This window comes from Ursus americanus, chromosome 5 (assembly GCF_024610735.1).
Source record: "Ursus americanus isolate L20-20 chromosome 5, mUrsAme1.1.p, whole genome shotgun sequence".
NCBI classification, from domain to species: Eukaryota; Metazoa; Chordata; class Mammalia; order Carnivora; family Ursidae; genus Ursus; species Ursus americanus.
The window spans coordinates 79,746,358-79,772,956 of NC_142131.1; the positions used below are offsets into that span (position 1 = coordinate 79,746,358).

General features: G+C 44.6%; 1 protein-coding gene across 1 annotated transcript; it reads right to left on the reverse strand.

Moving 5' to 3' along the window:
* On the reverse strand, positions 1–26,357 carry BTNL9 (butyrophilin like 9). Its single transcript, XM_045779039.2, has 11 exons — positions 26,169–26,357; positions 22,253–22,387; positions 20,315–20,662; positions 18,699–18,980; positions 13,180–13,308; positions 12,956–12,988; positions 12,629–12,649; positions 6,800–6,820; positions 6,541–6,567; positions 3,957–3,983; positions 1–3,053 (listed from the first exon to the last, which is right to left on the reverse strand). Exons 2-11 carry the CDS (start codon positions 22,362–22,364, stop codon positions 2,428–2,430), a joined length of 1,626 nt encoding a protein of 541 aa, XP_045634995.2. The 5' UTR covers positions 22,365–22,387; positions 26,169–26,357; the 3' UTR covers positions 1–2,427.
* Between the last annotated feature and the right edge of the window lie 242 nt (positions 26,358–26,599).

The window sequence follows — 26,599 nt, forward strand, 5'->3', positions numbered from 1 at the left end:
TACAGTCAAGGAACATATTTTTAATGTTATCATATAACATTTGTGAGTAGGACCCCAAAACATTTGCACACTAATGCAAATGATTATAGAAAACCAACCTTTCCTGAATAGCATACATGGTATGTTAACAAGCTTATAATTTTTTAAACTTTTTATTTTAATTCCAGTTGGTAATATAGTGTTATATTAGTTTCAGGTGTACAAGATAGTGATCCAACAATTCATACATCACCAGGTACTCCTCACAAGTGCCCTCCTTAATCCCCATCACCTATTTCACCCATCCTATCAACCCTCTCCCCTCTGGTAACCATCAGTTTGTTCTCTATAATTAAGGTCTCTCTCTTGGTTTGTCTCTTTTTATTCCCCCTTTGCTCATTTGTTTCTTAAATTCCATATATGAGCGAAATCATGTGGTATTTGTCTTTCTCTGACTTATTTCACTTAGCATTTTTAAGTTTTTATTTTATTATTTTTAAAAAATTTTTTAAAGTTTTTATTTAAAGTCCAGTTAGTTAACATACAGGGTAACATTAGTTTCAGGTGTACAATATAGTGATTCAAGACTTCTACACAACAGTGGTGCTCATCACAGCAAGTGCCCTCCTTAATCCCCATTACCTGTTTAACCAACACCCCTCCCACCCCAGTAACCACCAGTTTGTTCTCTATAATTAAGACTCTGTTTCTTGGTTTATCTTTTTTCCTTTGTTCATTTGTTTTGTTTCTTAAACTCCTCACATGAATGAAATCATATGTTATTTGTCTTTCTCTGACTTATTTCCCTTAGCATATTACTCTCTAGCTCTATCCATGTCATTGCAAATGGCAAGAATTCATTTTGTATGGCTGAGTAATATTCCATTGTACATATATACCACCTCTTCTTTTTTTTTAAGATTTTATTTATTTATTTGACAGACAGCCAGCGAGAGAGGGAACACAAGCAGGGGGAGTGGGAGAGGAAGAAGCAGGCTCCTAGTGGAAGAGCCTGATGTGGGGCTCGATCCCACAATGCCGGGATCACGCCCTGAGCCGAAGGCAGATGCTTAACAACTGCGCCACCCAGGCGCCCCATACCACCTCTTCTTTATCCATTCATCAACTGATGGACATTTAGGTTCCTTCCATATCTTGGTTATTGTAAATAATGGTACAATAAAATTGGGGGCACAGGTATCCCTTTGAATTAGTGTTCTTGTATTCTTTGGGCAAATACTCAGTAGTGCCATTGCTGGATCATAAGGTAGTTCTATTTTTAAGTTTTTTTAAGTTTTTGAAGAACCTCCATACTGCTTTCCAGAGTGGCTGCACCAGTTTGCATTTCCCGCAACAGTGTAAGAGGGTTCCCCTTTCTCTGCATCCTTGCCAACACCTGTTTCCTGTGTTGTTCATTTTAGCCATTCTGACAGGCGTGAGGTGATATCTCTCTGTAGTTTTGATTTGCATTTCCCTGATGATAACTAACGTTTAGCATTTTTCATGTGTCTGTTGGCCATCTGCATGTCTCCTTTGGAAAAATGTCTCTTCATGTCTTTTGCCCATTTTTTAACAGGATTATTTGGAGTTTTTTGGGTGTTGAGTTTTATAAGTTCTTTCTAGATTTTGGATACTAACCATTTCTCAGATATGTCATTTGCAAATATCTTTTCCCATTCAGTAGGTTGCCTTTTTAGCTTTGTTGATTACTTCCTTCACTGTGCAGAAACTTCTTATCAGGATGAAGTCCCAATAGTTTATTTTTGCTTTTGTTTCCCTTGCCTCCAGAGACTTGTCTAGTAAGAAGTCGCTGTGGCCAGTGTCAAAGAAGTTACTGCCTGTGTTCTCCTCTAGGATTTTGATGGCTTCCTGCTCAAATTTAGGTCTCTCAACCATTTTGAGTTTATTTTTGTGTGAGGTTTAAGAAAATGGTCCAGTTTCATTTTTTTCATGTTGCTGTCCAGTTTTCCCACCACCATGTGTTGAAGAGACTGTCTTTTTTCCATTGGATATTCTTTCCTGCTTTGTGGAAGATTAACTGACCACATAGGTGTGGGTCCGCAGTCGGTGACTGAACTTAATCTCCAGCCTCTTTTCGCTGTCTGAGTTCAGGGGTGGGTTGGGAGGGGGGGCTAAATTTCAACCTTTCAATCACATACTTGGTTCCCCTGAAAACCAGCTCTGCCCTTAGGGGGCTTTCCAGAAGTCATTTCATTAACATAAATGAGGTGTGGTATATATATGTATATATATACATATATAATGTATATATATGCACATATCTATAGGCAAAGTTTCCTCTTTTTGTTTGTTTCTGCTGTGCTAGTCATGAGCCTTTGCTGACCATTTTGGTGATGTTTCCTCCACTCTAGAGGAAGTGGGAGAGCAAATCCCAGCCAGGGATCCAGGAAGCTGCCAAGGACCCAGACCTAAAGGCAAAAGAGTGCCTCACCACAGGCCCAGGGTGGGATCTGAGGGCTCATAGGGCTGTAACCAGGCATCAAGCTCATTCTCTTCAAGGATGCATGTCCTTCTAAGAGGCAATGGGCAGATGGTGAGGGGATCTGGGTGTGCACCACCGTCGTGAGCTCTGGGCCTGAAATACGCACAGAGCGTCCCTGAGAAGGTATCGGTGAAGGTGAAGATGTGGGAGCCGTCTGACACATTGAAGAAGGACAGCTTTCCTGCCTCCCAATCCAGGAAGATGCCCACACGCCGAGGTGGCACACGCAGGGTGAGCGCAATGCGGTGTGGGTCCAGGATGAAGTACTCACAGTGGTTCCACAGCCCCATCACCCAGTAGCCATTGGCTGGGCTTAGGTGCACTGGCCCCACGTGCGGCGCTGAGGCCAGACACACACCCAGGAACCAGCGGCTGCGCCTGCCCACATGCACTTCCCAGTAGTGGCGGCCAGCCGAGAAGCGCTGACAGCTCAGCACACAGGTCTGCTCAGAGAACCACTGGAGGTCCCCCACCACAGCACCAGGCACTGCGGTGCAGGAAGACACACTCTTGCCATCCTCGGAGACTTCCAGGCTGCAGTGTGCCGAGGCTGGATCAAGGGTTACGTCCACTGTGCAGAGGCACAGGGTTAGTGCCTGGGAAGAGCTGTTCTGGGCCCTGCCTGCCCGCTTCCCCAACAGGTAAACCTCTAGTGCTCCTGGTGGTCACTCCCACCCCGGAAACCACCCCTGTGTACTGAAGCAGCTTGCAAGGCACTTCTGAGCACCTGAAAGCCATAAGAAGAATCATATTTCTTTCCTGAGCTAGAAGTTTCCTAAATACCATACTAGGTGCCATGGAGAGTGGAGATAGAAAACAAGGTAGATTTGTCGGGATGGAGGCGGGCTCATTTCTCCCAATTCCTGGTCAAGGGGAAGGGGCTCCAGGTTGGTTCAATTCCTCATTGATGCCACCACCCTGTGTGACCTTGAGATCATCATGTGAGCTCTGAGCCTCAGTTTTACAGAATGTTGGGATTTTAAAACTGAAAGGGACCTCTGAGATCATCCAGTCTAGTGCCCTGCCCTCCAACCACCCACCCCTCAAAGCATACCCATTTGATAAATGGGAACCCTGAGGCTCTCTTCTGTCCAATGAGAGGTGCTTACACACTGGCCCTAGCAGCCTTCCTGCCAGATGGAAACAAATCTAGTAAAACCCAGAAAGTAATGTGCGTTTAGGAGGAGGTGTGTGCACACAAAAAAAGTGCATGTATGAGTGTAATCAGATGTGTGCATGCAGGCATGTATGTGTGCATGCGAGCACATGCAGGCATGTATGTGTGCATGCGTGCACATGCAGGCATGTGTGTCATGTTGTGTATGTGCAAAAGTAAGTTTATGCATTTGTGTGTGTAGGCTCCATACTTGGTTCCTGGACAGATCCTTCCTCTAATCTCAGATCTCTCCACCTTCCTTCTGTTTAAGATCCAACCAACCCCAGACACAAATCACAGTCCCTTGACTTCAGTTACCTGCGTATTGTTGGGCTTCTCTCCACTCTGAAACCAAACAGAAGGGAAAAAGAGACTCAAAGATCTGGGTCAGTAACTCTGCAACCTTGAGGGAGGCTCAAAATGCATGAGGAATGCTACAAACCCAATGAGCTCATTCCCACCATGACAGCTAGCTGGAGTCCAGACTGGTCTGGGTTCACAATGGCATTTCTCTGGGAATTTAGGATTAGGTAAGTGGCTGGTGTCAGTGCTGGCTTATACCAAACCTGCATGCAACCTAACCTTGTACTGAAAAAGGCAGGAGAACAAAGCATGTGGGAAAGAGAACCAATACAGGTGGCCAGGATGCCATGAAGGTTGCACAAGAAGTTTTAATGTCTGACCAGCAGGCTCAGTCTGAGGAAGCTTGGCTGAGCATGGTTCATGTCCTAAAATGTCCTTTAGATATCCTATAGATATCCTATTTTGCCTCCTTTCTTAACATGAACCATTCTGAGTGGATTTCTGTTTTATTTTATCTTACTATGCTTTACAACAGAGAGATCAACAAGTCACAAAAGAGCAAAAGTAATAGAAATTTCCAGAGCGCCATAAATTTATAGCAAGGCCTCTAAATTCTGGGTTTACATCAGAATAACCAGTAGTTATTCTTGCATAGAATAACTCAATTCTATAAAGATGTTGATTCTTTCTAAATTTATCTATAAATTCAAAGCAATCCCATGCAAAACTGCTTTTGGATTTTTTTAAGGAATTTTGTAAATGTATCCTAAAATTTAAAATGGACCTAAAAAGGTCCATCCACTTTTAAAAGGAAGCAGAAATGGAGGAAAACTTTTACTTTTGGGGACTATAAAAGCCATAACAGCGAAAACAATGAAGTAATAGGTGGTCAATAGATAGATCCCTCTACACATGAGAACCAAATATGAAATCACAGACGGTGTAGTAGATAGCACTGGGAAAACTGCCTCACCATATGAAGAAAAATTGCTGTATTCTCACATAACACCAAATAAAATGGCAAATTTCAGATGGATTAAAGACATACACACAACACATGTAAAATGAATAGAAGAAAGTGGAAGAGAATATCTTTATGACCTAAGCATGAGGAAGGTTTTCTTTAACAGAACTTCAAAAACACATGCCATAAGGTACAAATTTGATGAATATATATCTGTATAAGGATATTAATCCCTCATTGGTATTAAACACTGTGAATTCCTTCTTCTAGTCTGTCACTTGCTATTAGCAGCTATGTCCTTGGTTTCCCATTGAAAAGAAACCATTAATTTTGATAAAATCTAATTCTCCAAATTTTTACCTAATGACTTGTGTTTTTGAAACTTGTTGATGTGTGTATATGTATGTGTGTGTGTATATGTGTCTATATATATAATATATATGTCTATATATATAAATATATATATAAATTTTATATTATATATATAATTTCCCCTTGAACTGATAAAAGAAAAGATAGCAGTCTCATACTAAAAACATCCAAAAGGGGCACCTGGGTGGCTCAGTTAGTTAAACTTCTGACTCTTGATCTCAGCTCAGTCTTGATCTCAGGGTCGTGAGTTTGAGCCCTACACTGGGCTCCACACTGGGCATGGAGTCTACTTTAAAAAAAATGGCCAAAGGACATGAACTGGCAATATTCAAAAGAGGAAATCCCAAAAGTCAATTAGCATATGAAGAGATGCCCAAACTTAGTGTTCAGAGGAGAACAGACTGAAAGAACAATGAGCAATCACTCACCCGCATCGACTGGCTAACTCAGAAAGTGGCTTATATGGGATGTGGGCACATGGAGTCTCCCTGCACTGCCAATGGCAGGATGATGACCCTGACTTTGGGGGATCCCTCTATCCCACTTAGTGACATATCCCCATGGGCCAGCAATTCCCTGCCTGGGTGTACATCCCAGAGAAATCTCCACATAAAGCCAGAAAGTGACACATCCGAGGCTATTCACTCAGCGTTGTGTGTGGAGGTGTGGAGTTAGAGGCAGGCTGGATGTTATTTGAAGAACATGGCTGGCTAAAATGGAGTGCACTGCAGCAAGGAGACACAGACTAGATAACGTGGCAGGGAGGGATACTAAAACACAGTAATGAGTGAGGAAAGCAAGGAATAGCACAAGACTGTAAACATCATTTACAGAAACGAAAATGCTTGGGCACAAAGCCGAAATTCACCTTTTGTAAGAATACATACAAAATAAAGCTACACATCAGACTGTTTGCTTTAGGTGGAGAATAGAGGAAGGGATAGGGAAAATTATTTACATATAGAGTAACATGCCCACTCTAGATCCTCAAGTCATTCTTTGAGGGTGGGTGCCAGGATCTAGGTCATTCTGATGTGCAACCAGAATTGGCACCAATGGTTTATAGCATGCTTACACCTCAGAACAATAGAAAAGTAAATAGAAAAGTAAAATTTGAATATAACTTCTACTAGGTGACATACATTAATACATGCCATGTGCCTGTGAAAGAAACCAGAATGAAGTATGGTTGGTTAGTCAGAGTGAGTGACTGGCATGTTGAGATGTAAAGTAGACAATGGGAGGGAGACGAGCTTTACTCACCAGCCTGGCCTTCAGCCCTTCTCCAGTCTGAAGCAGCCACGGAAAAACAGAATTAGAACACCAGGTCAGTGCTGCTTCCCCGCTCCCCCATTGCATTTTGCACCCACCCTTGCCCTTCTCCCCTTTCTCCTGCCACCCACATGGCTATCAGGGTTCCATCCTGAGCATCATACCTGGTTGGAAAAAGAGAAGAACATACATGGCAAATCAGATGCTAAAAGGTGGACAAGAAGAAATAATCTGAAGAAGGGTCACTTACCAAGCTCTGTCTGAAGCCTCCCTGTAAGCAAAACACACAGAGAAGACATCAGTCTTTGGGTGAGGGGAACCACCTTCCCAAGGCAGCTGGTCACTGGGAGGAGGTTCCTTTGTCTTAAACCACTGCTCACCCCAATCCCATCTTAGTCTCTGTACCACCCATCTGCATGATTCTTAGGCCTCATCCTATTCTTTACCCTAAGGCAGAAATCTGCACAGGGCTAGAAAAGGAAAACAGGTCCTGGTACTGAGGGGCCTCTTCCCAGGGCTCGTATCTAGTTTGAAAGGCTACTGTTCATTTGCCCTGAAATTGGAAACTTTTCCTGGGGAGGAGGTCCTTCATAAATTCAGGCCCTGAGCACAACCTGTGTAAACCTCAGGGTCACTTACTGTGTGCATTATTTAAAGGACTGGGAGGACATCACACTCAATTACTTCCCCTTGCCAGTCTGGCCAGACATTAAGACTTTGATATTTTGTCAGTAGGAATGCATTCTATGCATTCTATGCATTTGACTTTTCCACCTTATGTCTTGTTTTTCTTTTTAATTTACTTTTTAAATTTTTAATATTTTAATATTTTATTTATTTATTTGAGAGACAGAGAGATAGCAAGAGATAGAGCACGAGCAGGGGAGAGAGGCAGAAGCAAGCTCCCCACTGAGCAGCAAGCCCAACATGGGGCTCGATCCCAGGACCCTGGGATCATGACCCGAGCCGAAGGCAAATGCTTAACCAACCGAGCCACCCAGGCACCCCTCTTATGTCTTGTTTTAAAATTAAATCATTCTGGCTAGAGGCTTGGGAAGACAGTGGAGTAGGAGGACCCTGAGTTCACCCCTTCCCATGTTTTCAACTAGATTTCATCCACATCCAAGCCTGGCAGAGAGATTTGAAGACTGGCAGAAAAAATTCCACAACTAAACATACAGACAAAACTGCTTCTGAAAGGTTAGGATGGTTGGAAAGGTGGAGAAAACAGAGAAATGGGCCCTCACACTAGGGAGCTCACACAGGGAAGACTGATCCCCATAACACTTGGCTTTAAACACCAGAGGGGCTGAATTCTGTGAGTTTATAAAACCAGTAGGACTTGGAGCCTGGTGCTTTAAAAGTCAGCTGACTTAGCACTGGGTGAGGCTGGAGGGCAAGTAATAGCTAGGTCACTGCCTTTAAGGAGACAGCAGCCTGCACAGAGAGGCAACATAAAAATGGCAGTTTACACAATACTGGGGGCAAATGGGAGACAGATCTGTCCATAATAATTTTGGAGCATGTTAGGGGACTTCAAAAATGAAGGAGCTGGCAGGCACTATTTTCCTCTCCTGACCGCCCCCCACCCCAGGATAAACACAGAGCCACCCGTGGGAGGTTGGGGCTGCACAGACACTTGCTACCTAACCCGTTAGCAGTGTGCCATGCCCACAAGTTCTCCTGAGGACTAGCCCACACTAAGCCTGCTAGCTTTGACTGTGGGTTCAGGGGAAATATTGTTAAAGCCACACCACCCCTAGCCATGAACTCGCAACCATCATTGTGCACCAGCCCCAGCTGTGCCCAGCCATCCTCAGGCTCTGCACCCAGCCTCATGACCCCAGGAGTTCCAGCACACAGCCACCAGCCACTGCAGCACTTCAGGGAGTCCAACATAGGGCCAGTGGCCCAACACAGATTTTGCTAGCACTGCAACCCCACTCCTAAGTTCCCCAGCAGGCGCACCCCATCAGAGCTGGCCTGCCTGGGTCCTACTAACACCACAGAGAGCAAACACAGCCCACAACAGCCCACAACAGGCAGAGGGTCACTGCAGATGGCTACACTGAAAGGAAAAGTGACTCAGACACAACAGCAGGGTGTAAGCAACACACATAAAATATTCTCCTGAATTGCCAGGTGTGGTAAACAGTGGACAATGTACTGCAGGGCACTCCAGAACCTCTTCTTTATAAAGTGGTTACTTCCAAGGGCAGAAAACACAGCTGACTTTCATGACACACAGAAACACACACAGAAAGGCAGACAAAATGAGGAGACAGAGAAACTTATCACAAATGAAAGAACAGAACAAGACCAGGGCAGAGATCTAAGCAAAACAGATATAAGTAACATGCCTGACTGAAAATTTAAAGCAATGATTCTAAGGAACTCACTGGACTTGAGAAAAGACTGGGAGACATGATAAAACTCTTAACACAGAGAAGGAAAAACATAGCAGAGATAAAGAGCACAATAAATGAAATGAAAACACGTTTGATGGAATGAACAGCAGGCTGGAAGAAGCAGAAGAATAAATTAGTGACCTGGAAGATAGAGTAATGGAAAGCAAACAAGCTGAACAAAAGAGAGAGAAAAGGATTAAGCAAAATGAGAACAGACTTAGGGAACTCAGTAACTGCTTCAAACATAATAACATTCGTATTACAGGAGTCCCAGAACAAGAAGAGAGAGAAAAGAAGATATAACACTTGTAAATACTTATGTACCCCAAATAGGAGCACTCAAATACATTAAACAGTTAATAACAAACATAAAGGAACTAATCAACAATAATACAATAATAGTAGGGGACTTTAACACCCTACTTACAGCAATGGACAGCTCATCGAAACAGAAAATCAAGTAGAAAACAATGGCTTTGAATGACACAGTGGAACAGATGGATTTAATAGATATATTCAGAATATGTCATCCTAAAACAGCAGAATACACATTCTTTACAAATGCACATGGAACCTTTTCCAGAATAGGTCACATACTGGGTCACAAATGAGGCCTGAACAATTCAAGATCCAAGTCACACCATGCAACTTTTCTGACCACAATGCTATGAAACTAGAAGTCAACCAGAAGAAAAAGTCTGGAAAGACCACAAATACATGGAAGTTAAAAAAAAAAAAAAAGCTACTGAACAATGAATGTATCAACCAAAGAAGAAACAAAAAAGATACACGGAAACAAATGAAAATGAAACCACAATGGTCCAAACCTTTGGGATGCAGCAAAAGTAGTCCTAAGGGGCAAATATATAGCAATACAGGCCTACCTCAAGGAGCAAGAAAAAGCTCAAATAAACATCCCGACCTTGCACCTAGAGGACCTAGAAAAAGAACAACCAAAAAAACTAAAACCATCAGAAGGAAGGAAATAATTAAGATGAGAGTAGAAATAAATGATATAGAAACTACAAAAACAATAGAACAGATCAATGAAACCAGGAGCTATTCTTTGAAAAAATCAATAAAATGTACAGCCCTCTAGCTACTCTTATCAAGAAAAAAGAGAAAGGACTCAAATAAATAAAATCACAAATGGGGAGGAAATAACAACCCACACCACAGAAATACAATCATAAGAGAATGTTATGAAAAACTATAGACCAACAAATCGAACAATCTAGAAGAAATGGATAAATTCCTGGAAATATATAAAATATGAAACCTAAATGGCAAGAAATGGAAAACTTGAACAAACTAATAACCAGCAAAGAAATTGAAATGGTAATCAAAAAACTCCCAACATATCAAAATCACAATGAGATACCACCTCACACCAGTCAGAATGGCTAAAATTAACAGGCCGGGAAATAGCATATATTGGCAAAGATGCAGAGAAAAGGGAAACCTCTTACACTGTTGGTGGGAAAGCCAACTGGTAAAACCACTCTGGAAAACAGTATGAAGGTTCCCCAAAAAGTTAAAAATAGAACTACCGTATGACCCAGCAATTGCACTACTTAGTATTTATCCAAAAGATACATAGTGATTCTAAGGGGCACATGCACTCCAATGTTTGTAGCAGCAATGTCCACAGTAGCCAAACTATGGAAAGAGCTAAGATGTCCATCAACAGATGAATGGATAAAGAAGAGGTGGTATACACACACACACACACACACACACACACACACACACACACACACAATGGAATATTACTCAGCCATCAAAAAGAATGAGATCTTACAATTAGCAATGATGTGGATGGAACTAGAGGGTATTATGCTAAGTGAAATGTCTGTCGGAGAAAGACAAATACCATATGATTTCACTCATATGTGGAATTTAAGAAACAAAACAGAGGAACATAAGGGAAGGGAAGGAAAAATAAAATAAGACAAAATCAGAGAGGGAGAAAAACCATAAGTGACTCTTAACTATAGGAAACAAACTGAGGGCTGCCGGAGGGCAGGTGGCTGGGCGGATGGGGTAACTAGGTGATGGGCATTAAGGATGGCACTTGATGGAAGGAGCACTTGGTTTTATATGCAACTGATGAATCACTGCTCTCTACCTCTGAAACTAATAATATACTCTATGTTAATTAATTAATTAATTAATTGCACCCAATAGTGCAATGGCTGGATCATAGGGTAGCTCAATTTTTAACTTTTTAAGGGACCTCCACACTGTTTTCCAAAGTGGCTGTACCAACTTGCATTCCCACCACACGTTTGCTTTATTGGTGGGAATGCAAACTGATACAGCCACTCCTGAAAACAGTATGGTGGTTCCTCAAAATGTTTAAAAATAGAAGTACCTTATGATCCAGCAATGGCACTACTGGATATTTACACAAAGAATACAAGAAAACTAATTGAAGGGGATACATGTACCCCGATGTTTATAGCAGCATTATTTACAATAGCTAAGATATGGGAGCAGCCCAAGTGTACATCGATTGATGAATGGATAAACAAGATGTGGTATATACATACAATGGACTATTACTCAGCCATAAAAAATGAAATCTTGCCATTTGCAACATCATGGATGGAACCAGAGACTAGAGAGTACTATGCTAAGGGAAATGACTCAGCAGAGATAGACAAATACCATATGATTCCATTCATGTGGAATTTAAGAAACAAAACAAGCAAGCAAAGGGAAATATATATATAGAGAGAGACAGACAGACAGAGAGAAATAAAGAAACTGACTCTTAATTATAGAGAACAAAGTGATGGTTACCAGAGGGGAGGTGGGTGGGAGGATGGGTTAAATAGGTGATAGGGATTAAGGAGTGAACCTGTCTATATGAGCACAGGGTGATGTATGGAAGTGTGGAATCACTATATTGTACATGTAAAACGAATATTACACTGTATGTTAACTAACGAACTAAAATAAAAACTTAAAAAAAGTAATCCCTCATGGGAAAGGCAGCACTGTACACTAATTTAGACTATGGTGTTAATTACTTTTTATATTTGACCTTCCGTAGGACTAGGTGGACTACAAGACAAGCTTCTCTAACCTCATAATTTCATCTGGAGTTTTACTGGGGCATATAAGGTGGTTCTCCAAGTCTTCCCCCCCCCCCACCTGCCCCCATGGTAGCTTTTTCCTCCATGCCCCCTTTCCTTTGGCTTTACTCTCCCTTCCTCTGTACAGACACACACAGCCCATGGTTTCAACGTCTTGAGGCCCCTGGGGAGAAAAGCGAACCTGATAAATGAGTCACACTTGGGTGCAAATTAAAGGTGCCTTCCTTACCAGTGGCATTCGCATTAAAAAGAGAAAGATATCCTGGGAAGATGAACCAGTGGGAGTAAATGTTTAATGGTGGAATTGTAAACAAATCATAGAATGTGCAGGAAAGGGGCAGGCCGGGTTTGTCGGAGGATATGAAGTCAGACCTCCTCGGCAGCTGCGGGTGAATCACGTGGGAGTGGAGAGGTGGGAGGTGCAGAAGGATGCATTTAGAATTAGGTGGTTGCCATCCATCGCTCTCTCCACTGGGAGCCTAAAAGCTACTGAACACTTTCCATAGCGCACGCACCGGGTTACCCCACTAGTCCGCAGCCAGCACTGGGGGCGTGGTACCCAGAACTTACCCAGTTCTGCTGAGAGTCTCTCTGGAGAAGAAATGAAGAAAAGAGGAAAATCTCAATTGATGAACACTGAGGGCTCACTTCCCTAAAGTGCACAGACGGCCCCGGTGCGTTCTGGGGAACCAGGACCGGCTGCAAGCGTTGGAGGAGGGGGCTCCGCGGCAGGGGAAGGGGCAAAGCAAACCTCCACCACGCTGCGTTTCTGTCCTGCTCCCAAGAGCCCCGGGGTCTGAAGCGCTTGCCTCCCCGACCCAGCAAATTCCCCCTCCCCCCCACCACTTTCTGCTACTTGGGGAAGCGGGCAAAGAGTGCGCCTCGGTCCCTGCTTACCTTTGTCCTTCTCAGCCTGCTTCCTCAGCTTTTCTGAAAGGTCGAAGGAAGGGGAGCGTACGTGAGGGCGAGTGGTCGCCCTTCCTTTCCACGTCCCACCCCAGCCACGCGTTTCCGCAAGACGGCGCCTCTTGGGTGCCCCCTCCGCCTGCAGCACAGTCTTCCCAGCAAAGCCGGCGCCAGGCGGGAGATCCCCTCACCCCCACCCCCAGCCTGCCCTGTACCTTGGCACCTCCGTCGCTTCTGAAAGAAGTACAGCGCCAGCGTCAGGAGGATAGCCAGGAGGAGCGGCAGTCCCACCAGAGTCCCGAGGAAAGCCCTCTTCCAAGGGGAGCTTCCAGGTAAAAATGCGTCTGGAAAACACCTCACAGGGAGTTGTTTCGCTCTAGGCCATTAAACCCTTCAGTGACAAGCCTATGCTGGACCCAGCGTGCAGGAAATCCTTCCAAGTTGGCAGGCGTTAAACCTCGTGGGCAGCACCATAGCAATCTGTAAAATGGGCAGGAGAGGCGGGCCGCCCGGGCACTCTCCGCAGGGAGAGACCCTGAGGAATAGTGGTGGACTCGAACTTGCTTAGCAGCAACGGGAAAATGCAAACTGAAGGGTAGGGAAGGAAGGGGCTGATGGACCCCAGCCTCTCCCCCAGCGTTTGAACCACGGCCCTGCCCCCCAAACTTCTCCCCACAATTGTCCTATTTCTGAAGAACACGAAAATCAAAGGTGTTGGTATCCGAAAACCAGTGAATTATTGCTCTCTACCCCCACTGTCAAACCCACAAGTCATTTTCCTCACTTTTTTTTTGAAAAATTAAAACTACCTTTATATTTATGCAGAAAATTCTGAAAACAAATCCTAGTAGAACAAACAAATCGACCAATGTTTCAGGATACAAAATCAAAATACAAACATCAGTTCTGAGTTTGTTGCATTAACAACAACTTAAAAATAATTTTTTTCAAATACCAGTTACATATTATCAAAAATCTTAAAATATTTCAGAAGAAATTTATGATAGGTGACCTATCATTTTCCTGCTTTTGCAAACACCTGCTTCTGCTTCTCATCACACCGTTGGAAGAATTGACTCAGGCTTTGCCCTAAGGCGGGATGTGGCCCAGGCCCTCTCCGACAGGGGCGAGTCTTGGCCAAGAGATACACATAAAATGGAAAGTAACCTTTTAGAAACTCTCGCAGCAATTTAATTTAATAATTTGGTGTCTGTTGAAGATTATTATTTTAAAAGTGGTGGCTTTATCTCAGTGGTCTTTTTAAAAATATTTTTTTTCTTTTTTATTGTAGTAAAATATATAACATAAGATCTACCGTCTTAACCATTTTTAAAGGTACAATTCAATGGCATTAAGTTACTTTCACATTGTTGTGAATCATCATCACCATCCATTTTCAGAACTCTTTTGGTCTTCCCAAGCTGACATTCTACCCATTAAACACTAAGTCCCCATTTCCTGCTCCCTACCTACCTCAGTCTCCAGCAACTGGCAACTTCTATTCTACTTTCCATCTTTATGAATTTGACTATTCTAGGTACCTCCCTATGTAAGTGAATCAAACAATATCTGTCCTTTGGTGTCTGGCTAATTTCACTTGGCGTTATGTGTTTTCTTTTCTTTTTCAATTTAATTTTTCTAGGAATGCATTTTTATTGACTTGTGCAAAAGTATTGGGCCACAAGGGCCCTTCACTACAGATGGTTTGCAAAGCTCTGAAGTTAAGAGCAAGGGCTCTGGGTTCAGTGCCTCCCAGACATGTTACCCTCGACCTTGTCCCTTTGTTCCAGATTCTCCTGCCTCCTTCCTGCTCCCCAGTGGCCATACAGGTTCCCATTCCCATGGCAGGAACTTAGCATTTGCTGTTTCCTCTACCTGAATGTGCATCTCACAGATACCCCTCTGACCCACATCTTCTCTTGAAAAGGATAAATGCAAATCCAAAAAGGAAGAATTGGATTTGGAAAGAGACTTCCCTCTTTTTCCCTTTTCTTAGAACATTTGCTTCACAAAACTAAAACAATCCTTTCTCTATCCCTTTGAGATATATGTAAATGTTTTAGAAAGCTAAATAAACTCTCGCCAACTTTACAATCCAGGGATGTTTTTCTTAAAGAGTTTGGAGCCATTTCTTTGAAATGTAAACATCAAGGAGAAAATGTCCTTATGTCCTCTCTCATGGGGGTTTAAGGTGCCTGGCTCCAAGTTGTGATTATATGCTTGTCATAGAGATATAAGATGTTTAATTTTTCCTTTGGATAACACAATTAGCTAACCCAAATGGCCACCCCAATGACACAGTAAATTTTGAATGAACTGTGTGTGACGTGTGGTGTTGTTGAGTCCTCTTATCCAACGACAAGTTATCATTTAGAAGGGTTAGATTTCTTTGTGTTATCATACAATTGACCCTTGAACAACACAGATTTGAACTGCAAGTCCACATAGATGTATATTTTTATATGAATACAGTACTGTAAATGTATTTTCCCCTTCTTATGATTTTCTTTTTTAAAAGTTTTTATTTTAATTCCAGTTAGTTAACATATTGTGTAATATCAGTTTCAGGTGTACAATACAGTGATTCAACACTTCCATAAATCACCCTGTGCTCATCACTATAAGTGCCCTCATTAATCCCCATCCCCTGTTTAACCCATCTCCCCTCTTAACCATCAGCTTGTTCTCTACGGTTGAGAGGTTGTTTCTTGGTTTTTACTCTCTTCCTCTCTCTTATTTTTTCCCTTGGCTCATTTGTTGTTTCTTAAATTCCACATGTGAGTGGAATCATATGGTATTTGTCTTTCTTGAACTTATTTTGCTTAGCATAATACTCTCTAGCTCCATCCATGATGTTGCAAATGGCAAGATTTCATTCTTTTTATGGCTGAATAATATTCCATTGTGTGTGTGTTTGTGTGTGTGTCCATCTGGTCCCGTGTGTCATTCAAAGCCATTGTTTCCTTGTTGATTTTCTGTTTAGATGATCTGTCTGTTGCTGTAAGTGGGGGATTAATGTCCTCTACTCTTATTGTATTATTATCAATGAGTTCTTTCATGTTTATTATTAATCATTCATCTATTTGTGTGCTCCTATGTTGGGTACATAAATATTTACAATTGTTATATCATCTTGTTGAATAGACCCCTTTATGATTGTGCAGTGTCCTTTGTCTTTTTTTACAGTCTTTGTTTTACAGTCTCTTTTCCAATGTAAATATCATCATTGCTCCGGTTTTCTTTTGACATCCATTTGCATGATAAATGTTTCTTTATCCCCTCACTTTCAATCTGCAGGTGTCTTTAGGTCTAAAATGGATCTCTTGTAGGCAGCATATAGATGGGTCTTGTTTTTTTATCCATTCTGTCACCCTATGTCTTTTGATTGGAACGTTTGGTCCATCTACATTCCATCTCACTTATTGTGCCCTCTGCTGTGTTTTTCCTTATCTCTGTGTTGAGGGTCTCAGTCATGTCCTCCAATCTCTTCTCAAGTCCAGTGAGTAATCATGAACATGCTTAAAATTCTCTATCATACATGTTACTTACAGCTGTTTCCCTTAGATCTCTACCCTGGCCTTATCTCGTTCTCTCATTTGTGATACATTTCTCTGCCTCCTCATTTTGTCTGCCTCTCGGTGTCTATTTCTGTGTGCTAAGAATGCTTTCTGCTTTTGAAAGTAGTGACTTTATGAAGAGTAGGTCCTGGAGTGCCATGCAGTATACTGTCCCCTGTCTACCAGGAACTGGCACTTTAGCAAAGCATCCTGTGTGTTTTACTTACGCCTTGCTGTTGTGACTGAGTCACCTTTCCTTTCAGTGTAGTTGTCTACCCTCACTCTTTTCCTGTGGTGGCTGTGCTTGCTCTCTGTGATGTTAGTGGGACCCAAACATGCTAGCTCTAAGGGGGTGTTCCCACTGGGGAACTTGGGAGTGTGGTGGTGGTCTTAGCAATATTTGCGTTGGGCCACTAGTCCAATGCCAGATCTCCTAAAGCACTATGGTGGCTGGGGGCTCTTGCCAGGCTGGTGGGGGTACAAGGTTGGTCGCAGTGCTCAATGATGGCTGGGTGAGGCTGGGCCTGGCATGTGATGGTGGCTGGTGGTGCATGGCTGGGCACTGCACTGCAACTGGGGCAGCTATGCACCTGTTGGTTGGGCAGGGTGCATGTGCAGCTTTTACAAAATTTGCCCTGATCTCTGGGTCAAGACTATAAGGGTCTGTGTAGCTCCACCTCCCGCAGGGGGCTCTGTGTTTATGCTCAGGCTGGGGGAGGAAAATGGTGCCTTCCAGCTCCCTTGTTTTTAGAGAAGTCTCCCAACACTCTCTGAAATCAGTATGAACAGATCTGACTCCCGTTTACCCCAGCTTTGTGTAAACTCCCTTTTTTTATGTTGCCTCTCTGTGCAGGTGCTGTCTCTCTAAAGGCGGTGACCCAGCTGTCACTCACCCTGCCAGCTCGCTCAGTGCTGACTCCGCTGACTTTTAAAGCTCCAGGCTCCAAATCCCACTATTTTTACAAACTTACAGAAGGCACCCTGTGTAGTTTCTAATGACAAACATTATGGGAAATAGTCTTCCCTGTGTGAACTCCTGGGTGTGAGAGCCCATTTTTCTGCCCTCTCTGTGCACACAGCCTCCCTCTGCCTTTTCGACCTTCCTAAACTTTCAGTTGCAGCTTCTTCTCTATATTGAGCTGTGAGTTTGCTCTGCCAGTCTTCGGATTGCACTCTGGTTTATTGACTTGGATGTGGATGATCTCTAGTTGTGCATGTGGGAAGGGGTGTGTTCAGGGTCCTCCTACTCCACCGTTTTCCCAAGATCCTCTCTCCCTTATGGTTTTTTTAAAATAACATTTTCTTTTCTCTAGCTTACCTGATTGTAAGAATACAGCATATAATACATATGCAAAATCTGTGTTATTTATGTTAGCAGTCAACAGTATATTATTAGCAGTTAAGTTTTTGGGAGTCAAAAGTTATCTGTGGATTTTCAAATGCTCAGGGCAAAGGGTAGTGAGCACCCTTAACCCCCTGACTTGTTCAAGGGCCAACTGTAATATAACTATTGATTTGTACCAATGTGAAGAATGGCCCATAGGTTAGGTTTATCCTCAAGACTTAAAACAACTAGTCATGAACATCAAACCCTTCAGTGTGCGCCTCATGATAAGGCTGTGGTCCCAGATAATGGCCTCACACTTCAACTCATTGCCTAACTATTTTCTTTCCTAACCTACCACTTTTAAATCACATGCACACCCTACCACACCTCAGCACCCTTCCCTGCGTTGTTTTTCTGTACAGCACCTAACATCTTCTAGTCTTACGATATAATTTACTCTTTTGTTTGTGTTTCCCCCACAGGAATGTGAACCTGAGGGCAAGGGTTTGGGGCACATTACTTATAAATATTGTTTGGGGGATGAAATCAGGAACACATGGGCTCTCATGATGACCTCCAATGCGTTGTTTCTGGGGTTTAGGGCAGAGCCTTTGGTGCACAATGTTGATTCCCTGGGGCCTCCCCGGCATACTGTATGGGTGAGTGGTAAACTGTTGTACTCTCAGGAGGCTCCTGATATCCAAAGTGCTGACTTTTCAGGTGTCAAGGTCAGTCCACCCCAGAGACAACCAGACCCCAGTACCATTGTGCCCTTTTAGATGGTCTTTGGAAAAATGCACATGGAGGACATGGTGGATAGGAAGATGAGGGTTAGTCAGCATCTACTAACCTGCTATCTGGATGGTGAACTCTTTCTTCTGGAACAGGAGGGAGTTCTGGATGGAGCAAGACACATTGCTGTGGGCACCCCCTTGGACAACCACAGATGTTTCCAGATTGAACAGGCCCCGGGCATCCTGGACAATGGCTTCCATCTCTGGAGGCAGGCACTGTCCTTTATGATCTTTCCACTGAGCCTGGGGTTTGGGGTACCAGCCACTGGAGCTGCACTTCAGCTGAACGCCTCCCTTCTTGAAGCCCTCAAGGGAGATGTGAGGGTCTGAGCCCAGCCCTGGGAGAGGCAAGAAGAGTGGAAAAGATCAGGCTCCCTCCTAGAAGTTCAAGCCACCATACAACGTCTGCAGTCATTATAAGTTATCACAAACTGTGACTGCTCTTAACATACATGTGGGCTCATGGCCCCCAACTGTGGGCTATAAATGACAGTCTAAATTGATGGTGGCAGGTGGGGCATGGGGACAGTATTACCCATGAGGGACATTTGGAAATATTGCGGGGGCCATTTAGCCAAAAAGGGCTCCTGGCATTTAGTCATATTATGCAAGAGACAGTCTCCTGAAGTAAAGAAAAATCCAACCCGAAATTTCCATAGATTGTCCTCTGTCCTCTCTCTTGAATCCCACCAGAGTTCAGGTCCCTGTGTCACACACACACACCTTCATCTCCCCATCCTGTGGAGCTAACTTCATATTTCGAATATGCAAAACATTGATATGCTTAAAGAGCAATACTATAAAAAACGTACATCACGAAAGCCGCAGACCTTTCTCCATCCTTTCCATTCCTGGCTTCCTCCTCTCCCTTAGGTAACCAATTTCATCAGTTCCTAGTGTATCCTTCCTGTGTTCCTTCTGTGCAACGTTTCTTTTTTCTTACACAAAAGTTTACATACTATAGAACCTCGTTTGCACCTTGCTTTTTTTCTCTTGCCTACATCCTAGAAATCACTCCACGTCAGTTCTTAGAGCACCTCCCCATGTTTTCAGGGGCATAGTGAGGCTCACCCCATTGCATGATGGACCATACTCAACACCTTTGCTTAGATATTTAGGTATTCCACTGTTGTACAATTACAGATGATACTACAAAGATTAAACTTATATGCACGCCCTTTTCACATTGGAGCTGTAGGTAGCTTATCTTCAGGGTCAACTCCTAGAGGTGGGGCTGCAGTTCAAATGGTAGCTGTATAGGCAGTCCTGTTAGCTGTTGCCAAAGTCCCGTGCCCTGGAGCTTTGCTTTGCTTTCCATCACCAGGGTACAAAGCAGAAGGTCTGCTTCCCCACAGCTCCACCAACAGTGTATATGGTCAAACTTGAGTTTTTGCCAATCTCAGAGGTAAAAAATGGCATCTCAGTGTAGCTTTAATTTGCCTTTTTTTCAGGATGGGTAAGGGTGATCCTCTTTTTGTGTGTTTAAGGGCCATTTGTGTATCTTTTTTGTGAACATTTATTTTGTGCATTCTGTAATGAATCTTCCTTTCTAATAGTTTTTTTTTTTAGTTAGATATGTTTTCCCTTTTCCTGTGTTTCTCTGTCTACTCTTGAGCAAAGCGGCTCTGTCCAAATGGACCTCTTACTCTGTCTCTTTGGCCAGGTCACATACCTGCTACCTCTAGCTCCCAGACCGCTTCCTTGGAGAAGTTGCTGGAGAGGAAACGGCATCCGTATAGGCCCTCATCATCAGGAACGATGCCATGGAGCTGCAGGTTCACGCTGCCATCCATGATATCATCCTTGATGAGTCTGGTCCTGTTCTGGAACTGTGCCATTTGCTGGCTGTAGAGCTCTTGCCGCCCCTGGTACAGGTGCACCACATCAGAGGTCTGACTCCGGAACCAGCGGATCTCCATGTCCTTGGCATCCAGGTATGGGGACAGATGGCACGAGAACTCCACCTCTTCCCCCACAAGTGCCAGGATGGGCTCTCCAGGGCCTACTACCCTGACCTCCTCTAGGACGAGAAACCAGAATGACAGCGGAAATCAGCTCTCATCCAAGGTAAGTTCTTATCACATTCCTTTGCAGCTCAGAAATCTACAGTAAACCATTCAGGTGACAAAAGACACTTTGCAAGACAATTGGCTTCTTGAACCAGAAATTGTCATGAAGATGCCAGGTTAAAATATACCCAAGGGATATTACAACCAGATACAATGTGTGGTGTTGGACTAGTAATTGGTTTGAATCAACCAGCTGCAAATGTTGTTTTGGGGACAGTTACATAAATATGGCCAGAACATTAAATGAAAAGGAATCTTTGACCAAAAACAAAAACAAGTTTCAAAATAATATGTACACTATTCTCTTATTTGATTAAAAAAATGACATGTTTGCTACTGTGTGGTGACTAACATAATAAAAATTTTTTTAAAAATGACGTTTGCATAAAAACATGTGCAGAAAAAAAAAGTCCAAAATGAGATATACCAAATAGTTGATGGTGGTAATTTCTGCATGATGAGAATAGATGTTTTCTTGTTTTATCCTTGTCTGATTTTCTAATTTTTTTATAATGCACATGTACAGTTTCTGTAACAACAAAGTGTATTAACGTAATCTATGGGGGCTCCTTGCTTCATGGGTTTTTCTATGTAAAGGCCGAATCTTGTCTTAGAGATTTTTATTTATTAGAATTTTTTATTTCATCATCCTATTAAATGATGCCTCCACGTGGCCCCTCTATGCCCTGTTTTCTGCAATTCCCATGAGAGTTGCTATTCCCGTTGCAGACCCTTTGCACGTGCTGTTTTCTGCCATTCGGGATGCCCTCGCTCCTTTTTCTGGCTTCACCTTTTCTTGTACCTCCTTTTCTTCCTTGAAGCTCAGCTAAAACCCTTTTCCAAAGCTCCCCCTTCATGGATTCCTCCCATCCTTCACTTTGCTCATGGAACATGGCTGTGCTTTTATTGTTGTTCACTGCATTTGAGACACCTTGCTGCCCACTGAGTATAGCCCCAACACCCTCCCTACCAGCTTCCCTTTCCAGGTTCCCTCAAGCTGTCTCTTCCCCCACACTTGATGCCTGGCCCTCTTCCTGGGGGCATGACCTGCCTCAGTTTACCCTCCATCTGTCATCTTCCTGGAAATTATGTATCCTTCAGGGGTCTACTCAAACAGTACCTCCTCTCTAGGGTTCTTCTTGGCCTTCTGGAAAAAACGAATTTCTCTCGTAGCTGTGCTCACAGATCTTTGGATATGTTTCTCTTGCAGCCATATAGCTGAACAGCTTTTACTTCACATCTGTCCCCCTCCTTTGACCTTCTTGAGGACCTGGGATGTGCCTGGTCATTTTGGTTTCCCTGGCTTCCAGCTCAGGGAATCAGAGAATTGCATTTGCATAATGAATTTATACTCTCTGTTGGCTGCTTCTTTCATGAAGGTCCTTCCTGCCTTTCAGAAGCTACAGCTTCTATGTGGGAGTGGAGCGCCTGACACGGCCTGGCAGGCTGTGGATCTCAGCCCTGGGAGCAGCTGGCAGGAGAGTGGGCAGAAGCTGAGGGGCTCATGGCCTGGCTGGCTGGGCTGCGGGTTTGAAAACTACCTGAGTTCAGCTCTCCGGGCTGGAGGAGAAGAAGGAAATGGGTGAGGAAGAAGACATTGCTGGGCAGAGGAACTCGCTGCGAGAAGTCCGGGAAGACTGGGAAATCCATCATTTCTTCTTGGCGGTGGGGTCCACCTGGAGAGGAACAAAGAGATGCTGGAATGGTTGCAGGAGAGCTGGAACACAGCCCAGCAGGCCCGATGTCTTTGCTGCTTCATTTTTTTTTTCTTTTTTAATAATAGTTCTTACCACTCCCAGGGCCTGGCTTCTTTTCAACCATAGCTGGATGTGAGAGCTGCTTCTAATTTTACCAGGTGTCCCTGCTGACCTTGCCCAGACTCATGGAGCTGCAAGTGGACAAGGCCAAAGGGTCCCAGAGGAAGCAGCTTCTCGGCTTTGCATTGTTTAGAGCCAGGAATAGAGCCACACATTGTGTGGGGGCTCTGCTAGGTTTCAGCCACTTTCCCCAAACAAAGGGAAATCTATAAGGACTCAGATGTATTTTCGTTCTCCCTGCCCCACTTCCCTTTGGCCTGGAACATAAGGTCCACAAACAGAGGAACAAACACAGAGTTCTGATCTTTCAGAAGTGGGGTGCATGCCTGGCAGCAGCCTGCCAGCTCCCACCACAGCTGAGACACCTTCCTCCAGGCCTGAAGCCTCAGGTGGAGCCTTCAAGAGGTCAGCTGGTGACTGTCCCTATCCCTATAAGACTGTGTCTTCCAGGCCACATTAACAGAGTTGCCCCATCTAGCCATATCCTCCATTAGTGGTCCACTCGACCCATCCCTGGCACAGGCAAGAGCTGTCCCCTTTCAGTCCTAACACCCCCTTGACACCTGTGGTGACATCTCACAGTCTGAGAGCCAGTGAGTATGGGCAACCCATACATCTTGGGATACATTCAAGCCTTTCCACATTTCTCCTCTGTTTAGTGGTGGGACTTTAAGCAGATCCTATAACTGCCTGAACCTAGATTTCTTTGCCTGAACAATGGAAGAAACCAATGCCAATTCAGGGGGTCATTAAGCCTTCCATGGGAGGGCTAGGTGCTCTTTAGTGAATAGAAGCCAGCACCTCCTGCCTCTGCCTCCACCTCCCAAACATCTTGCTCTCCATCTTTTCTTAGAGACTGCACGCTCTCCTTTCACTCCATCACAGCATCCACGAGGAGAAGGCAGACTTCTTCAGCCCCCAGGCTCCCCTTCTCCCTTCTTCTGCCACCCCACCCCTTTGCTTCATTCTCCTTCTCCTGAAAACATGTTCATGGTGTCCTGGCTGCAAAGCCCTACCCACACAGCAATAGCATCAGGGTGTAGATGAAAGACTTTAAAAGCTGCTGGGTCATGTAGCAGAGGAGTGATCAGAGGGGGTGTGCAGGTGAGTTAATGGTGTGTGTGTGGTGGGGGGAAATCCCTGAGCTGGAAGGGCCCAGCCAATGGGAATACAACAGAGAGTGGGCAATGGTCCATGAAGCCAGTGGGCCAGGGGCTGGGGTCCTCCCCTCCTGGAGCTCACATGCAGGTGGGCAGGCAGAGGAGCAAGTTGGAACAGCTCCATTAATGCTTCAAAAGGTGCCCCTCAGCAGGTGAAGGTCAGAGGACTCCCTGGAGGGGTCTCAGCCACTTTGATGGCCAATAGCTATTGGAATTACTAGTCACACAATAGTCAGCATAAACATAGGCTGTGGGCCGAGGTCTAGGCTCTGGCCAGAGAGTCCAGCCTCTTGCCCTTTTGGCTGATGACAAGAAACGCAGCAAAGGAGCTCCGGAACAGGGAGTCCACCCTGGCTTTGCATTTTCTCTCCCTCTCCGTTTCCTTCTCTTCTCTTTCGTGTCTCAGTATTTTCTTCTGGACCCTGGAAACAGAGCCCATGCAGGCAAAATCCATGATTATATATCAGCACCTGCTAGGACCTTCCCAAACAAGAGGGGCTCAGAGGGCATTTATGGGTCCATTTAGATCAGTCAGATTTTGAGGAATTAGTCAAGACTTGTGATAGGTGGTAACTCGGGTTCTCCTACCGCACAGTGACAGAGCATCAGACAGGCTCACAGCTGGGTGCCCTACTCTCCCTGAGCTGGGAGGCTGTCAGCTCCTGGGGGGCAGTCCGTGTGTTCCAGACCCTGGAGCGACTAGTGGGACCACATTCTCTACTATGATACACCCCTGTGAATGCCTTCACTGAGGCTGCAGTGGAAGGAGGTTATACACACACACACACACACACACACACACACACACGCAGGCATATAATATGACTTGAGCACTTACTATATACCAAGCACTCACCTGTAGCAGAAGTATTTATTATTATTATTATTATTATTATTATTATTATTATTATTATTAGGTCTGAATCACAGACAAGGAAACTGAGGCACAGGGAGGCTAGGCAACTTGCCCGCACATGCAGCCAGGACGTGGTGGACTGGGGGTTTCTCCTAAGCTCTGCGCTCGTGTGGATACTGATTCCTCACCAGCTTTGTCGTGTGTCAGGGCTGGAGGCACCCTCTGTTTTCCCATCCCCCAGAACATGACTCCAGTTAGGGACCACCTGACCACAGACCACAGCACTCACCCTCACAGCATCTCCCATGCACTGAAGAAGCAGACTGAGTCCCCAGGTCTCAGCCACAAGACCAAGCAAGCAAGCATGAGCAACCAACCCACAAATGAATAAAAATCCCAAACTCCCGCTGCTGATAAAACAACTCAAAACTGGAGTCCCTCTCGGACCTTGCCAACAGCATCTTCTTGGACAGGAGGTACATGCCCTGTGGTTCTTTTGTTCCCAATGCACAGGCCTTGAAAAGCCTTTAACTTGGAGGGAGACTGGCGATTTCCTGAAGGGACTTCAGAGGGGCTGAACACCTCTTTATGCCCTAAAGGGCCCCCCTCCTGCCCACCGACTGCCTGAAGTCCACCCTTTCTGACCTCACTCTCCAGCTTAAAGGCTCTGAGCCGCACTGGAGTGCAAGTACCCGTGAGGGGAAACATTTTCAGATCTCAGCTATTCACACCACAGTGTGAATGGATTGCAGACTATTTCTGGTGAGGAGGTTTTGCTGGGGACAGAGTCTGCACACACTGAATACTGGACGAAGATGGGGAACCCAGGGAGGAGGACAGCCAGAAAGAGGGTGTCAGGCTGGAGCCAGTCTTTGCAGGTGGGACATATTCTCTATACTCTCCTGGGAGACTCTGGGATGTCCCCTGAAGACACACAGAGGAATAAAGGTCGCACACACTGATGATGAAGAAAAGCCTCCACATTCCTCCCAGGGGAAGCTCGTTTCTTTGCATTCTCTCCCTGGCCTCACTTTAACGGCATCCCGGTCTTCTTTTTCTGCATCTCCAATTCCTGAACAACACCTGATGTTCTCTTGCAGCCCCTCAGCTCTTGAGTGTCTCTTTAAAGATTATTCTTTGCTTTTGCCACGTCTGTGAGCTTGGGCTGTGTAGCAGCTGTGTGCTTGTCCTTCTCCCAATCCCGCATCCTAGGCTGTATACCTTGAGAGGTAGAGTACTTTCCCACCTTCTCCCCTCCAGTATCCACTGCAATGTCTTTCCCACCACAAGCTGTCAATTAATTCTCATCGGCTTACTCTGGTTTGATTTCAATTGGCCCACAAGATGATTTCCACCCCTAGTCTCCAAGGTAGATGAACGGCCCCAAGAAGAGACCTCAGGGAGGCTGGAAACGGAATGGGGTCTGTCAGAATCCTACCTCCTCAGGTGAACCTGGCTGAGTGACTATCTCCCCTTAGCCACACTTGAAACAACCCATCCTAAAGCCAGGGTCAGCCTGTAAGGTGATGCCAACCCATCTCATCCAGTCTCCAAAGCCATCATTTTCTGCTTCCCATTTCTGAAAGGTGGAGGTTTAGGCAGGTGTTGAGAACAAGCCACATACCTGGCAGGTAGCAGCACGGGGTCTGGAATGGCAGATGATTCCTGGTGAGCTCAACTCCCTGCTAAAATGTCTTGGTCCCAGATACTAAAGCCCCCTGGACATGAGCTGGCAGCTGAGTTCAGGGAGCCAACTCATCTGTGACAGAATTACCCACCCACCTTCTACCTTAAGACACACGCTGCGCGCTCTGCCCTTTGCTATAAAAACCAAGATGGACAGAACAAAACAAGGAAGTCTCTGTCACATCCTGTCTCTGTGAGAAAAATCATGAATTGAATTTCCATGGACAACATCCCCCTAAGGTATTAGAAGGAGGGGAAAGGTAGCTGGAAGCTTTGCAGACACTGTGAACTGCAGAGACTCAGAGCAGGGAGAAAATGCTCCAGTTGGCTGCCTGGGATATTTGGGGCCCCCGGGAGACAGGATGGCCA

What these genes read in the sequence shown, in the direction of transcription:
- BTNL9 (XM_045779039.2), bottom strand. Translation starts at nt 22,364, where the DNA reads ATGATGGATTTCCCAGTCTTCCCGGACTTCTCGCAGCGAGTTCCTCTG. An exon ending in GAAGCGACGGAGGTGCCAAG is followed by an intron (nt 12,989 to 13,179) that starts GTACAGGGCAGG and finishes TCGACCTTTCAG; the next exon opens with AAAAGCTGAGGAAGCAGGCT. An exon ending in AGAAGCCCAACAATACGCAG is followed by an intron (nt 3,054 to 3,956) that starts GTAACTGAAGTC and finishes GCCTCTGCACAG; the next exon opens with TGGACGTAACCCTTGATCCA.